At 34.4% G+C, this 17,866-nt stretch overlaps 1 protein-coding gene across 1 annotated transcript; it reads right to left on the reverse strand.

Moving 5' to 3' along the window:
- Positions 1-8,107: 8,107 nt before the first annotated feature.
- On the reverse strand, positions 8,108-13,387 carry LOC104242924 (uncharacterized protein At2g39795, mitochondrial). Its single transcript, XM_009798038.2, has 3 exons — positions 13,185-13,387; positions 10,203-10,531; positions 8,108-8,552 (listed from the first exon to the last, which is right to left on the reverse strand). Exons 1-3 carry the CDS (start codon positions 13,296-13,298, stop codon positions 8,351-8,353), a joined length of 645 nt encoding a protein of 214 aa, XP_009796340.1. The 5' UTR covers positions 13,299-13,387; the 3' UTR covers positions 8,108-8,350.
- Positions 13,388-17,866: the final 4,479 nt, after the last annotated feature.

Consider the following 17,866-nt stretch of genomic DNA (forward strand, 5'->3'; position numbering starts at 1 on the left):
CGTATATTAAAACCTAAATTGAACCAGTAGACCACTGAACCACTTAAGCAATCAAAGGGAATCGGATTCACTGCCAGCTCTTAGGAGCACTCAAGCATAATTAAGAGAGTATTTTTTCCATCATATTCCCTTACAGCCCATTATCAATTGTCTTGTGTCCAAAGGCATGGGCAGCTTATAATATTCAATTCATCCCTCATGCTATTATGTTTTGTTCCCCATTAGCACTAACAAATACATTAATTTAATGTTACTTAAGTGCTTTACTGACAGCCCACTTAAACTAACCAATTCCTGAACTTTCAATCCCCAAATTACCCCCTTAACCCATGTGTATTATCCTACCTCAACCCCTTTCAATCTGTACCAAATCCATCAGCTATAACCAATTCAACTAAGTTACAAATCCTAACCATTGACTAAACTAAGGCTCAAAGGTGAACTCAAGTTCAATTCATTATCAGACCCCAAACATAGTTATTTAACCCAGCAAACTCAAACAACAAATGAATTCAAACCAGATCAAAATAGCATTGCAACAAGATGAAGGACATGGTGATTTAGGGAATGAACTAAACATAATTCCATGTCAAACCTAAATACGAACAACACTGTAAATGCATTAAATGAAAAGACAGAATTCATATACAAAGTGATGGGGAATCACAGATGACATACTTTGAACTCACAGTAATAGCAAGCAATTACGGGAATAGCTATAGTTTATACAAAACTTACTAATACTGACTGATTCGAATCATTCAGGAAAACAAAGAAGAAACAAAATACAGAGTAAGCACAAAACATTCGAATTTAAACAAAAAAAATAAGAAAGGAGTAGAGGATGAATTTATTGAACAAAAACTAAATAGAAAAAGAAGATAAAACGAACCTACCAATTAAACGGGGCCTGGGTTCGAACCTCTGATGCCTTTTGGACCTGGGGCCAAGACGGACCCTAGTCGAGTGTTCCTGAATGAGAACACATTCGACTAAGGTCCGTTTTGACATCAGTCTCTGAACTAGCTTCGGATCACCATTCTGAAACCCTTGATTCGAGACTTTCCGGGATGATTCGACGCAAACTAAGGGTGGTTTGGGAACGAGGGAGGTCAGGGGGTGGCAGGGTGTGAGTTTGGTGGCATATGAACGGATTAGGGTTTGGGTCGATTCCTTTGACCTAAAATTCGAGGAGCTCGGGGGTGATTCGAAGAAAACTGAGCGTGGGACTGGAACGAGGAAGTCGTGGGGAAGCTGTGGTGTGAATTTGGTGGCATTTGAACGGATTAGTGTTCCGGCCTAATTTTCGATCTACTATTCGAAGCACACGGCTAGGATTCGAGGGATAAGAGTTAGGGATTTAGAATGGGGAGGTCGAGGGGAATCAGTGGTGAAAAGATGGGGTCGTTTAGACCACCGAAACCGTCGTGAGGCGATTTCCGGTGGGCGGTGCACGGTGGCAAGAGGCGGGGGATCTGTTTGGTCTTTGAATCTCAGAGACGAAGAGGTAGGGGGGTTTGGTTTAGGGGGCGGGGTAGGATTTAGGAATATATACGACGTGAAGGATTTAATCTCGGTCGTTAGATCAATTAAGATCAACGGCTAGGATCAAGGAACTAATCAAATAAGGTGTCGTTTGGTTTAGTGTTAGGGTCGGGGTCGATCCGGGGGCAAGTGGGTTGGGTTGTGGGGATTGTTCTGAGGCGTTGGATCAAAAACCAACCAATGGCCCTGATCAGAGCTTCCCCAGAACGATGTCGTTTGGGGTGTCTTTGAAATGGACTGGACCGGGGTCGCTTAGGCCTGTTTGAACGGGCAAAACTGGGTGGGTCTAGGCCCAATCCGACTTTTTTCCTTTTCTTGTTTTATTTGTTTCTTTTTCTTCTCAAACTAATTAAAAACCAAAATCCTACATTGATTTATAAATCAAATGAACTTATAAAAATGCTAATTAATTATCACACATAATTGACTAACAAATGGGAAAACAAAATCGCACAATCGAACATCAAATGCTAAAAATGCACAATACATCATTTTTGTGATTTTCGTTCTCGCAAAGCCAAAATTGTTTTAATTAATTCCTAATTGTAACATTAAACCCTAAATGCACAGGCAACACATATTTTTGTATTTTTCTTAACTAAAGTAAAAATAAACATGCACAGACAAAAAATACAAATAAATCACAAACAACACAAAACCATTTTATTTTGAATTTTTGGGAGTAGTTCTCATAGGGCAAAAATCACGTGCTCACAAATGGCACGTGGTACTCGTACACTTTTGGTCTAACGGAAGGTGGAGGAGCATGCTCCCTCGTCAGCTTAAGTTCGACATTCACTTCCTCCTCATCATCACCCTCATCAGGGAAGGGTATGTCATCTCCGGACTCATCAGCATTGTTGTCATAATCACTATCATCTTCCTGACTCTGCACATCTGCCAAATCACGAGTCACTACGTCATCTATGGGCAACTGTGTGAGGTCAGGAACATCAAGTTCCTCGTTTTCACTGCAGAAAAAGAACGAAATGATAAGCTACTCAACTAGATAAATAATTTACATATAGTTATATCACTTTACTTACAAGTCATACTGTGTTGACGTTCCATGATGGACATTTTCTTGTTAGTAATGACTCCCGGATGGACCACCGTGGTCCAACATGCCAGAACTGCGCATATTCCAACTAGGAGCGGGGTCTTTACTTGTAAAATTCATATCCGGACGGTACCCCCTATAAAAATATGAGTGTTAATATAAATCCAATTCAAACATAAAATAAACATCGCTAAAGCGTTGAAAAATTAAAGTTTACCAGTCGTTTTGTGGATTATATAAAGTCGAAAAATTATTCTCTCGTTGCTCATTCGTCGGTGGTGACAAGTTTAAATCAAGGCAAGCTCTTTCAGCAGGAATCTGTCCGGCAAAAACTGCTTCAGAATAACCACCCGATGACTAAGGATTATCCCTACTACGCACACCCTCATTATTGGGAACGTCTTTAACCTTGACGTACATTTTCAATAATTTTATTATAATAAATTCCCAGTATTCATCCGGAATCCGCAAAAAATCTCTAAGAGTTTCATCATCTTCGATGTTAAACTCAGAATAATAAACAAACCCCTGCGGAGTCACAGAATACGAAAATCTACGGGTTACCTTAAGGTTCACCGAACGTTTCCTCACACTCATTTTTTTACATAACAACGATACCAATTTATCACACTCCATTGTAAGCAGCAATTTAACATGACACTGTAGAGGTGAACTATACCTCACAGAGTTATTCTCCGTTACAACATCATCCCCCCCCCCCCAATATAATGAAACCCTTATTTTTGGCTCTTCAGACATTATAAAAAAATGTTTGATAACAAGAAGAGAAGTATGAACGGAAGTTTGAAGGAAAGTTTTGAATGAATTTTCATAAAATCCTAATGCCTTTAAATAAGGCAAGTCCTAGCTTGGGGTGCAGAATTTTTTTATGTAAAATGCAGTATAATACCACGCTTTATGTATTTGAATTATTGTTATGTCAGTTATCCACAGAACACTTATTGGTGGGCCCAAAAACGAAGTAAAATGAAGTATAATACTGCGTTTTACACAAAAAAAATAAATTATTTATGTTAGTTATCCGCAAAACACTTATTGGTGGGCCCAAAAATGAAGTAAAATATAGTATTATACTGCGTTTTACATTAAAAAATGAATTATTAAGTAAAACACAGTATAATATTGCATTTTAGTTAGAAAGGTAACTTTTTTTAAGCTGTATAAAGGTATTTTGAGTCCAAAAAGTCATTATTTTGGTTTCGGACTCCATTAAGAGCCCGTTTGGACATAAGAAGTTTTTCCCTTTTTTCATTTTTTTTATTTTTTTTAAAATTAGCACTTGTTCATAAAATTTTCAATTTTCACTTTAAAATGTATTTGGAAATTTTCGAAATTTTGAAAAACTCTAAAAAATTATTTTTCAAAATCTTCACTCAAATCACTCACAAAACTTCAAAAACAATCCAAAATTATATTAATGTCTAAACACAACTCTAAATTTAATTACCATTTTCACTTGAAAATTTCCCCCCTATTTTCGAATTTTACAATTCTTGTGTCTAAACGCTCACTAAGTGGGTATTTGGACATAAGAATTGCAAAATTCTGAAAAAAGTAAAATCTTTTTTTCAAATGAAAATGGCATTTGAAAATTATACTTGTGTTTGGACATTAATATAATTTTGGATTATTTTTGAATTTTTGTGAGTGATTCAAGTAAAAATTTTAAAAAACGGCTTTTTGGAGTTTTTAAATTTTTTGAAAATTTCCAAAAACTGAAAATTAAAACTTTTATGTCCAAACACTTATTTTGTAAAAAAGTAAAAACTTATCAAAAAAAAGTAAAAAAAAATCATGGCCAAACGCGCTCAATAAAATCTCTAAATAATTTTTTGTAACAAAAAAGTCACTCTGCATTTCCTCCAACTTTGCTAAGTCACAAATTTTATAAGTATCCACTATAATCAAGTGTCTTTCAAACCAAAAAAATTCATAAATATTACGTCCACTGCCATCAAGTGACTTTGTGCAAAACTTAAGCAAAATTGAATGACACTTTTTTTTCTCGCAAAAAATAGTATAGTGACTTATCAAAAAAAAGAGAGCTTTAGAGCAATAGTAATATTATCCCCGTGTGACTTATAAGGACCCGTTTGATCATAGATTTTGTCAAAATATATTTGAATTTTTTAGTAAATACAATATTCATAAATTTTAGGGAGTTTTAGAGTTTTACCCATAAAAATCAAACTAATTACTCTTACTTACCCATTTACTTTTGTACCTATCAAACTAATTACCATTCCTACTCATTGTAGCTTTTATGGGTAATTGACTCTTTTTTTTTCTACATTTCTTTTTTCCTCTTTTTCGTTATTTTTGCTCTTTCTCCCTTTCTGTTATGTTTTTTTCAATCATATTATTTTTTTATTTTCTTTTTTTTTTTATCATAATTTGATTCCATACCAAATTTTGGCTCCTTTATTTTTATTTTATTTCTTTCCTTTTGTTCATTTTTCTTTACTTCTTTATTTCTTTTCAAATTTCATTTAACTCTTTTTTTCCCTACATAATCTAATCACATTCACTTTTTTTTTTGTTCCCTTTATTTATTCTTTTTTATTTTATATAGCAATAAGATATAACTAATATAGTAAACATTCATTCACAAAAAAAGCTCAGTCCTTTATGATACCAAACTGATATACAAGTATACCATTTTGGTATATAATACAAATTTATCTACTTCACTACCTCAACATCATTTCAACCCAGACTTCACAGCTCTAGTGCAAAATCTCCACCAAATTAGCTCAAAAATTAGCCACATGCTCCATTAAATATTTCAAATTAAGTGTTTTTGTTTAAGAATTTTTTTTTAAAAAGGCGTGAAAACTCAATTGAAACATTGAAAAAGGTTCAAATGAAAAAGATACCAACCTGGTATATATCATATATTAACAGGGTATCATAGAGGACTGGTTCATTCATTTAATTAAAAAAAATACTCATCATTCCTGTATGATACCCATATAGTATATATTATTACTGATATGATATAAGTATGGTTCATTCCTTAAAAAAAAAGCTCAGTCCTCTATGATACCAAACTAGTATACATGTATACTAATTTGGTATATAGTATAAATTCATCTTTTTCGCAAGTTCAACTCAATTTCAACCCAATATTCACAACTCTAGTGCAAAAAAACCAAATGGCTCAACTTTAGCCACGACCTCCATTCAACATTTAAAAGTAAATATTTCTGTTTAATAAAAATTTAAAAAAGGCATGAAAACTCCACTAAACATTTAAAAAGATTCCAATAAAAAATTCAATAAATTTAAAAGGGACCAAATTATAACACCAAATTATTTGTGGTGTAAAATAAGGCACATATATTTTGTGTGGCTATAAATCATTGCATAAAGGTAAATTGTTTCCAAATAAGGAAAGGAGTCATTCTTTTTGGCACAGACCAAAAAGGAAATAGGTTAACATAAATTGAAACGGGGGAGTATTAGTTTTGCTGCTTTTGGTGTGTAAGAGCCACGGCCTTTACATTGTGGGAGATTATCAATTCTCTGTCTAATTGAAACACTTTTAACTTGGTTGAAATGTTCAAAGCCTTTAGATAAGGTGTCTAAGTGGAAAATTGGGACAAGTTTACGGGGCCATGTATGTATTTGGCCTTGTAATTAGTTTGAGGGTAGATAATTAGTTTATGTTTTATGGATACTTTGTGTAGATTTCCCTAAATTTTATCTATATTGTGGCAAATTCCCAAAACCAGCTGGCCTAAAATAGTACTATTACATTTTTAAAAAAGAGAAATTTTCATAAAGCACTATCTTTTAGTGGTAATGAGCTATCTATAGATACCATTTGCTATATTACGGATTGTAGATACGTTTTTTGTTGTTATAAGATGTATTAGATGTATTTAAACTACTATATTCATGAATACAATAGCAAAAATAGGCGTGAATTAGGGAAGTTCAGCTAATCAGTTGTTGTATTCGAGTGTATTCGACTGTATTCATGGCGTGAAACATGGCATTACAGCTGGACAAATTACTGTATTCGACTGTATTCACGGCATGAAACAGGGGATTACACTGTTTTTAAATGGAAAGTGTATCAATTAACATAATAGACTCCTAATATAACTCAACAAACTCAATTATAACACACAAAATTTGTATTTAATGAAATACAAATTTGTATAGCAAAATTTGTAATACAATGAAATACATAGAATACAACGGGATACATTGAAATACAATTAAAAAAAGATAGTGAATACAATGAAATACACGGAATACAACGAGATACAATGAATTACAATGAAAAAAAGACAATGAATACAATGAAATACATGAAAATACAGCGTGATACGTTGAAAATACATTAAAATATATTAACAGAAAATTAAATTGCTCAGCCCCAAACTCCTCGTCTTTGTTCAAGAACAAACCCTAATTTCCGCCTTGTGACAAATTAGTCCTTCCATCTTCAAAGATTTTACACGCGCAAACCTGGAGGAAGTGACTGCTGTGAGAAGGAAATCCTTGATTTCGTGAGAAGGAAATCCTTGATCTTGACAGATCGTCCATCATTCCTTCTTAATTTCATGAGAAAGAAATTCCAAATCTTGACAGATCGTGCATCCTTCCTTCTTGCTGTGAGAAGGAAATCCTTGATTTCGTGGATTTGCTTTGGCATGATTGGGTCTTTGGGTTAGGGTTTGTTGTTGATGTGCTACTGGTCGCTGGAAATTTTAATGGGATGGGGGAAGAGAATGACATGTATCAAAGTAGAGAAAGAAAGAAAATATTGTAACTAAATAGCGTATTTAGTGACTTAGGGGTAGGAGGTAACCAAAATTAGATATTTTGCTATAAACATTAAAAGGTATCTATAGAATATAATTTTTTTAAATGGTATTTATTTAAAATAAATAAAGTGTTAATCTTTGTTATAGGAGGTAAAAATTCCTTTAAAAAATTGCCCCAAACTTTTGTATTTTATAAAGAGCCCACCATTTATTATTTGTAACAGTGTTATTTCATCTTCTCGGTCTCATCTGATAGTGTATTATGTAGTTCATTATAAAAATGATAATTTTGTACCAAATTTATTTATGTTCAGGACTATGGTTTGCGATAATATAATAAATGTTATTGATTAAGGTATTGTTGGGTATTTGTGATAGTTTTAGAACTTGTGGATATAAGTCATGTTTCATATTTTTTCAAAAAAAAAAAAAGTGAAATATGTTTTAAAAACTCATGTCCAAACACATTTCATCTTCAAACCAAACTTCACCCAAATTAGATTTTTCAAAACAAATTTTGGAATCTACGGTCAAATGCTAGCTAAGTCATGAGTTCAAGTCGTCGAAGCAGCCACTAATGCTTGAATTAAAATAAGCTGTCTACATCACACCCCTTAAGGTGTGAACCTTCCACAGACCCTGTTGAATACGGATGCTTTGTGCACCAGACTACCTTTTAGTATAGTGATTTATGGTGATAAAATTTGCTAAAGCGCCTACCTCTTTCAACAAAACAAAATAAAATGTATGTTCCACTCAACTTACAGTTCTTGAACCTTTTATAATTCCACTATGCAGTTGTATTTGGCCATTTAAATTGGATCTCTATTTCAGTAAAACAAGAAGGGGTTTACAGAAACCAGCTAAAAAACTGCAAGTTAACCAATAGAGCTTTCTCCTCCAGCAATCAGTGACTTCATGGTATGTATTGAATCAATTCAAATATCTATATCTCGCGTGCAGTGTTGTCCGCGTCATCATTTGGTGTTACAACAGCTTGCAATTTGTGCAGCCAGTCGACGTATTGACCTTGCTCCTTTTTGTGTAGGTGGAGCAAGAGTGAATCCGCGAAACTTTTACTAACTCCTCTTGCTTCTAGATATTTGTAGAGCTCATCTTGAAGTTTTTGATCTAATGAACTGAAAAAACTGAAAAGGGGATACAATAAAGGAACTCATTAATGTTCATACATATTTGAACAGAAATATGATGCAAGAAACTGAATAGGACATTCTTGAAATAAACGCAACCAGCGACACTTGAGATTGTCACAAAATAAGCCAAGACGAATTGTTCTGTTGGAGCAACAAAAGGGACACACAACATCAAAAGCATCTCAAGAAGCAGACATAAGAATTCAAAAACTCAAACGAATAGTTCCAATGAAACCTTGAAGAAGTTTTTAAGTATTCAAATGAAATGCTCAGATGGCTGACCATCATGACGTGCCAGCATAAAAACACAAACCTTCTAGCGCTGAAACTAAATGCCAGCATTAGAATTTTAAAAACTCAAACTAGTACTTCCAAGGATAATTTCAAGAATTTCTTTCAACAAGAGAGTTTTCCTAGCCATTGTTACTGTTTGTTTATTGTGTCCTTTTCACTGTTCTTGAGCCGAGGGTCTATCGGAAACAACTTTTCTACCTTTCCGAAAGTAGGGGTAAGGTATGTATACACACTATCCTCTCCAGACCCCATGTGTGGAATTTCACTGGATTTGTTGTTGTTGTTGTTTGTCTTTCAACAACACTGCAACCTACGATGCAATCATGCAGCATTCTCCTGATTATTTCTCCTTGAAAAAGCAATCTTGTGAAAGACAAAGGTACATTTCAATTGTCATAGTTGACACCTTAGTCACCAATGTAGCAGAATCTACATTTGACCAAGTAGGACGAAAGAAATTTATCAAAACACGACAGTTATTTAAAAGAAAAGGCAGAAACAGCATATACAAACTAAGCAAAGCAAAAACTAATGCTTAGCTTTTTGTCTAATTGAGATGAGATATTTGAGATATTTATTGTTCTTCGAGTTTTGCTACAGATTTCAGCATTTTGGAATCTCAATTGTCAGCTGGTCTAGCAAACAGTTTTTTTCTTCTTTCCCTTTTTGGGCCATTACTGCAGGAACTTGGTCACATTTTCCAAACTAGCAACGATGCACCTATCTGAATATCCCAATCTTCACTGTCATCTGTTAAATCAATCACTCAACTAGGCGGCAATCCTAAACAGTTGGAGTTCACTAAAATCATTTATGACCGCCATTTCAGCCTGGTTCCGGTAGAACATTAGGATTCAAAATCAGGAACATTTGAGGATTTTGAAGTCTTCTTCGCATCAATTACTCAGTTTCGAGGAGAGGTAAATGGGAAGTGAATACCCTTCGAGAAATCAGTCGAGAAGAAAAAGATAAAGCATCAACTTTAGTGGTATCCACACAATCCATGTACAATACTAAATTTTCCAACCAAAACCTTCAATTATAGCTCAGAAAGTGTTGAACAGACCAAAAATTGAATATCTTTACCACCTTGGCGAGGTGAGAAGGGATCGACAAATTCGACATGCATGTCTAGGAGAAAACTTAAGGAGTTTCATAAGAAGCAATAAAGAACGTATTGAAAAGGCATATCTTGACATGCATACGGGCTAGAAGAAACACCAAACTGTTCTCCCAGATTTGGAAAATAAAATCAGAATAACCAACTGCAGTAAACTTATGAGTCCAAAGCTGAGCTCCCAATTCCCCAAAGAAAAAATTGTATGACATTGCTTAAGAGGACAAAAGTACCTGAACGAGGGACCTTTGAAGGCTGAAGAATCCAGGGCTGATGATAGAATGTAGTTCACGTTTTGAATTTCAAAGTCACAACCATCACCAACTTGGGCAGTTGCTACACAATCAAACTCTAGCACGGAACTCAAGCCAGGCTTCTTCACACCTACTTTCATGAAAGCTTCCCTGGGAAATTTCACATTTTCATTAGAGCTCTCAGCACCCAATAAAGCAGAAACAGCAACTTCCTCCCCTGATTCGCATCTCCTGCGTAGAACCACATCTTGAGATTGTGGTGAATCCCAATCTACAACAAAATCTCCAAAGCTTCTACTTTCATCATTCTGCATTAATAAAAAAAGGAAAACAAAACATAAAAAGTGCTCAGATAGTCTACAAGAAGAAGAACTATAAATTGCAGCATAGTTACCCATCGACCATAATAAAGGTGATTTCAGCTTCTATAGGCTGGACTAATGTGTCTTTGAAGGGAAAATAGATAACAGAGGAACAGATGAAAAACGTTTTATACAAGACATAAGGTGAATGCAGCCATCAATCCATCATCAACACTTCTTCCACCGCATATTGATGTTATAGCAGCTTTATTTTATTGTCCCTCCGGAAAAAAAGAAACTTTTTGGTTGTGGTAACAAGGAACACCACTGTCATAATTTAGCCGACTTCGTGGAATACTTAACAGAGTCTTCTATATGACATAGGTTTTTGTTTGCTAGTGTTTTGCTGCTCTTTGTACTCTAGCTGTTGCTTTTTCTCAATGATTCGCTTGCTTTAACTTGACATCATCTTGATGTTCTTTTATTAACAAGTTGTTTTTACTTAACGACGGAACATTTGAATGATTTACTTCATTGCTTGTGATAAAAAGTATGCTAAATCAACTGCATCAGAAAAACACTAAAGATAAACTATATAATAAAAACATTACAAAATTTAGCTCCTACACTTGAATTTGGGTAACGGGTCGATTATCCCGGGATGGGGAGATCGACGAGGATGTCACACACTGTATAGGAGTGGGGTGGATGAAGTGGAGTTTAGCATCTGGAGTCCTGAGTGACAAGAAAGTGCCACCGATACTCAAAGGTAAGTATTATAGAGCGGTGGTTAGACCGGTTATGGGGCTGAGTATTGGCCAGTTAAGAACTCACATATCCAGAAGATGAAAGTAGCAGAAATGAGGATGTTGAGGTGGATATGCGGGCACACTAGGATGAATAAGATTAGGAATGAGTATATTCGGGAGAAGGTGGGTGTGGCTTCCATTGATGACAAGATGCGGGAAGTGAGGCTTAGATGGTTTGGGCACGTAAAAAGGAGAAGCCCAGAAGCCCCGGTAAGGAGGTGTGAGCTACTGGCTTTGAAAGGCACGAGAAGAGGTAGAGGGCAACCTAAAAAGTATTGGACAGAGATGATCAGGCAAGACATGGCGTGGCTTCAGATGTCGGAGGTGTGGCCCTTGATAGGAAGCTGTGGAGGTCGAGCATTAGGGATGTAGGTTAGGAGGTAGTTGAGTTTATTTCTACTTCGTACCAATGTAAGGCTAGTCTGATAGGACTTTTGTCTAGGACTGCTAGTGGTTAATTTTGTGTTCACACTACTCTTCTGTTTTTCATAGTGCCGGGTCTATTTACTGATTATTGCTTTTGCTTTTTATCTATTTTCTGGTTTCTATGATACTTTTATTATTTCTATGGTTTCTGTTGATGGTACTAATATATTGTCTCTTTTCGTCTTCTTGAACCGAGAATCTTTCGGAAACAATCTCTCTACTCCCTCGAGGTAGGGGTAAGATTTGCGTACACACTGCCCTTCCCAGACCCCACTAGTGGAATTTTACTGGGTCGTTGACTCGTTGTTGTTGTTGTACTTGAATTTGGGTAACCTGATCACTTGAAAATATCACTTTCAATCACAACAAATCAATCAATCAACTACTGCTGAATCCCAATTCCCAAACTAGTTAGGATCGAACATATGAATCCTTTGTATCCTTAAAACAATACAAACTCAGAGGATTCATTTTAATTCAATTATCTTTACGCTAGCCATTAACCTACTGCACAAGACTTAAATTGTTCAAATATATCATTAAACCTTACACATGGGGTACCAAAAATTAGGTGAAAAATATATATGAAGATAATTTCCAAAAAAAATGGACAAATAAATACCAATAAAAGGACTACTTTCTTTCAATGACTATTTTTTGTTTTTGGTTAATGGTGTCCGGGTCAGCTTACTGGCATCTCTACTATTCCACCAGGCACCTATTATTTCCCACCCACTGGTTTGTTCAAAAATACCCTTGAACCCTTTTTCATATCAAATGCAAGTAATACCAAATTTGGGTGAGAAAGTATCAACTATAATTCCATAAAATTGACAGAAAATACCACCAAAACGTAATGTTAGAACTTAGAACTCCACTACAATAGTACAGGGGTGGAGCTGGAATGTCAGCTACGAGTTCGTCCAAACTGAATAGTTTTTATTCAAACCCTGCATTTGTCGGAAAAATCCATTGAATGTGGACAAATTTTAATTTAAAACTCAGTAACTTAAAATGATTAGAACCCCGAAACCATAAGATTCAAATCCTGGCTCCGCGTTGTTGATAGAATACTCAACAGTACTGAAACAATACAATGATAACCAGAACCCAATATCTTCAATTTGTTCAAAAATACCATTAAACCCTTTTCACATAAACTTCATGGGATACCAAAAACTGGGTGAAAAAATAAATATGAAGGTAACAACAACAACTACCCATAAAATCCCACATAGTGTGGTCTGGGAGGTTAATGTGTACGCATACCTTACCCTACCCGATAGGACAAAGAATCTGTTTCCGATAGACCCTCGGGTAGACAAATCATTAGTAACTCCAATAGAAACCTAACGAAGGTAATTTCAATAAAATGTACAGATACATACAACGAAAAATAATGGGTTTTTATGAAAATAATGCACCTGAAAAGGTTTAGCGGAGAGTTCGTGGTTGATTTCAGATTGCACAATTTTGAGCAAATCCAAATCTCCAATAGCTTTACCAGCTTGAAATAATACGGTTGGTACTCTCCTCATTCTTGTGCTAATTAAACTCTGCAGCTCAAATTGTACAGTTAAGAACTGCCTAATTTTTGGTAGGCTAAAAGAAAAATATTGGACCCTCTTTTTTTGTTGGTGAAGTGCACAAATAGCCGTATTTAAGACCTGGCCGACTTTAGTGAAGGAAAAAAAGGTTGTTTAAAGTTGGCTAAACTTTAAATTATTTTTGAAAATGATTTTGTCACTATTTGGATAACTTACTGTTTGGATGGTTGTTACCCATTGTATTGTATCGTATTGTTACTTTAAATATGATGTTTGTTTTGATTGTTACTTAAATTTTATTATATCGTATCGTTAAATCCGTCGTTACATAACGACAAAATGTGTCATTTTATGTAACGACCGATTTGGTGTGGTCGCGTCGTTACCTCGTCTTTTTCTCTCAATATCACCCTTTATTATTATTAAATAATTTTATTTTATCATTTACCCTACCTTTTTATATAGTAATTTTACCCTGTATCATAATTTTTCGTTGTAATTAATCAAGTTTGTTCTTCATATTGTTGGTGCGTGATATCATAAAACGATGACAAACGACACAATCTATCCAAACATTATTTTTATCGAACGATACAATACAATGCAATACAATACAGTACGATACAATACTTATGAAACAATGCGTAATAACCATCCAAACAAGCTGTTAAGCACTACAATATGTTAGTTACTGTTTTTTGTGATTGCAAATTAGTGTTTATTATAACTAATTTTGCAGGTAATCATGTTTTAAATTATCTGATCCTGCAAGTATCTTTTTCACAAATAGTATTTATAAATTAAATTTTACACGAATTGTGAAATTTCACAAATGCTTGGTAAACATGTGAGCGAACTTAATTAACCATATTTCATAACCTATTACATTTTATGTACTAATATTATTATTTTGCATATTATTTAAATATTTACATATAATTAGTATTATTCTTGTTGCTTGTATATGGCTAGTTAATTATGAAGTAGTAACTAGTAGTATATAAGAATAACAAAATTTAAAGTTTCATAATGCAATTTCAGAAGTCCTAACATCAATGACATATTAAACCTAGGACTAAGGCATAATTAATGATAAATTGATCGAATATATAGAATATCGAACTTGCAAATGGGGCACAACTAATGGCAGACAGATATATTGATTAATATTCATCTCATTTGTTTATGTTCAGTATACCATATGACTAAATATAATATTCAAAACAATAATAATAGTAAAAATATTGGAAAATAATTTTTCGGGGTCCATTTACGGGCTACGGTTACTTTAAAATTTTAAAATATCCATGATGTTTTTTTGGGTTTTTAATAATCTATATATCTATCTATATATAACTAAAAGCGGAAGAAAAAGCATTCTCATTTCGCCAAGTGGCACTATCAGAATATGCCACTTGGCACTTTAGGACAATCCTCCAAAAAAATAGGAGCTATAAAATTATTTGGAAAAAAAAAATTGTTCACAATTTCAGATTTCATTATTTTTAAAAAATTAACTTATTTTAAAACATAGTTTGTTTTACTCTTTAACTTTGAACCATAAAGAGCCTTTTTTTTTAATAACGCTTTATTTAATTCAACATTTCAGCTTTATTTTTTTTAAAAGTTAACTAAGTTTAAAACATACATTTTAAAAATTTATTTGATCATCTACTTTTGAACTATGAAGACCGTATTTTTTTAAAGAAAAAGAAAAAGAAAAGTGCTTTATTTAATTCAAATTTCATATTTCATTAATTTTAAAAAGCTAACTGATTAAACATACGTTGTTTACTTAAAAAAAAAAAACTACTTTCCCTAAATTTTCTCAGCAAACCTACACTGATAGAGAGCAGTTGCTCAACCATAACATACGCACGATTGAAACCAAAACCATGTTGAGTTGTCCCACATCAGAGGGATTTTGGGTCCTTGGTCTCCTTATATAGCTTGGGCAATCCTCATCTCATAAGCTAGCTTTTGGGGCTGAGTTAGGCCCAAGGTCCATTCTTATCATGGTATCAGAGCCAGGCTCATCCTAATTATTGTTACCGATGTTGGACCCCTATTTATGTTGTCCACGCTCCAAAGGTCTGAGCATGAGGGGGTGTTGAGTTGTCCCACATCGGAGGGATTTGAGGTCATTGGTCTCCTTATATGGCTTGGGCAATCCTCACCTCATAAGCTAGCTTTTGGGGTTGAGTTAGAGGCAAGGTCCATTCTTATCAAACCACGACTGAAACCATATGGAACTGCTCTGCATTGGTGTTATGTTGTCCACGCTCTAAAGGTCTGAGCATGAGGGGGTGTTGAGTTGTCCCACATCGGAGGGATTTGAGGTCATTGGTCTCCTTATATGGCTTGGTCAATCCTCACCTCATAAGCTAGCTTTTGGGGTTGAGTTAGATGCAAGGTCCATTCTTATCAAACCACGACTGAAACCATATGGAACTGCTCTGTATTGGTGTTACCGTATAGAGGGTGTGATCCACCTTCAGAAATGTCGACACCTTGTCCATTAATACCTTGATTCCACTCGTGGTGTTGGCTGGGGCAAAGACCTTCGTCCCCCTGCTCTTCATGGTCCAAAGGTTGAAGCTTTGGGATCGGAATGATTATTTTTTTGGTCCGTCTTCTCAGGTGATTATCTTTCAAGTTAGAAGTATAAAGTAGAGAGTTTGATGGATTACTAACTGATCAGCCTCATTCTCTTGCTATTTTTGATCATTTGCTCCACCACGAAGTAAAAGACCTGTTTTGTGATAAAAGTGTAAATGTAAAGATGCCAATGGTTTGCATCTGCTTTTAACTTCAGATTTTGCTTTTCTTGGCGCGCGCGCGCGCGCGCACACATATATATCATGATGGAAATAACCAAACGGTGAAAATATAACTGGGAAGATGCCAATAGTTGCATTGGCCTTTGATCTCAGCTTTTGTTATTGTTGGAAATATATGTATGTCTATGGGTGTTCATTGTTCGGTTTGGAACTTTTTTCTCTTAAAAGAAACCAAACTAAGTAAGTTGATTTTTCAAATATTAGAACCAAACCAAACCAAACCAATTAAGTCGGTTTTTTCTCGACTCGGTTTATATCTGTTTTTTGTTTTTTGGGGTTATTTGTCGGTTTTTTCTTAAATATAAGACATATTATCAACACATATTCCGGCGACTACATTTTCAACATAACACTATCAAATCAATTGTTCTTTAAGAAATCTATTATTTATCAAGATATGTTGATGATAATTGAATCAAATAGTGATGAATAATTTAAGAACTCAATTAAAAATATATTATTTTTAACACGAAATGGATTCTTACACTTAATAAAAGAAAATTACCAATCAAATTAGAATGTAAAGGTAAAGAACTATACGAAAATTGCAAACTATTAATATTTATCATTAAATTTTTGAAACTTTGTATAAAAATATACATATAGGTATAATAATAAATTTGAAATAACTACTCCTATAGTCGGTTTGGTTCGGTTTTTTCTGATTGAAACCAAAACCAAACCAAATTTGATTGGTTTTTTAAATTCAAAACTAAAACCAAACCAAACCAAAAAATATCAGTTTTTTGGTCGGTTTGGTTTGGTTTTCGGTTTGGTTCGATTTTTCGGGTTTTTACAAACACCCCTATGTATGTCATTACTGGAAATAAAGAGAAAAGGTCATTGCCCTTTGCTTTGTTTTGTCCTCATCCTAACTGGTGATATTCAGCCAGTTCCTTTGTAAGCTAATAACCTTTTGTAGTTCAGTGAGACCGCACCTCATTTCAGCTTTTTTGATACAAGTGCGCATCACAGAACTCCTCACTGATGTGAAGGGCAAATTGGTCTGTATTCTATCTTCGAAAAAGGGTCAAATATGTCCTTATACTATTGAAAAAGGTCTAATATTACCCTTTGTTATACTATTAGTCCAAATATACCCTTAACGTCATACTATCGGTCCAAATATATCCCTGACATCATGAAAGTGGTACAAACTTACCCTTCCTCCGTTAACTGTCTCCCCTATGAACACATTTTATTGTTACCTCACCATTTCACCCTGTTTGTAGCTACCAAGTTCAATTACTTTAAAGTTCTATCATTATTTTGAAGACTTCATTGCCTCTACTTCCTCTTGCTTTTCAAAATACTTGTTGCTTCTCCAGCCGATCCTAAATTGTACGTACCTTTCACTTGATCTTACAATTTTGTGTTTTATTTTGCATTTCCTTGTGTTGCCGATGAATTTGTAAGACCTATTTAGGAAAAATTTAGTAGCACTTTTATTTTAACATAAAACGCAAAGGGAAAAAAGATGGTAGCCTTCCAAAAATGTGGTTGAAGAGAGAGAAACAAAAAAAATTAACTCTCGTGTGAGCGTGTCTAGGTTGTTTTTCTTTCTCACCATGGTCAATTTTGAAACCTTAAACTAGTATGTCTGTATCTTTGCTTAGTTTTTTATATAATACAAAATGTATTTTCGTTCGTATAAGTATGAATTTTGAATAGCAAAATCAGAATTTTCTCGGTTCACGTTGTTTCATATTATCTTTGGCT

The sequence above is a fragment of the Nicotiana sylvestris genome, chromosome 4 (genome assembly GCF_000393655.2).
Source record: "Nicotiana sylvestris chromosome 4, ASM39365v2, whole genome shotgun sequence".
NCBI lineage: Eukaryota > Viridiplantae > Streptophyta > Magnoliopsida > Solanales > Solanaceae > Nicotiana > Nicotiana sylvestris.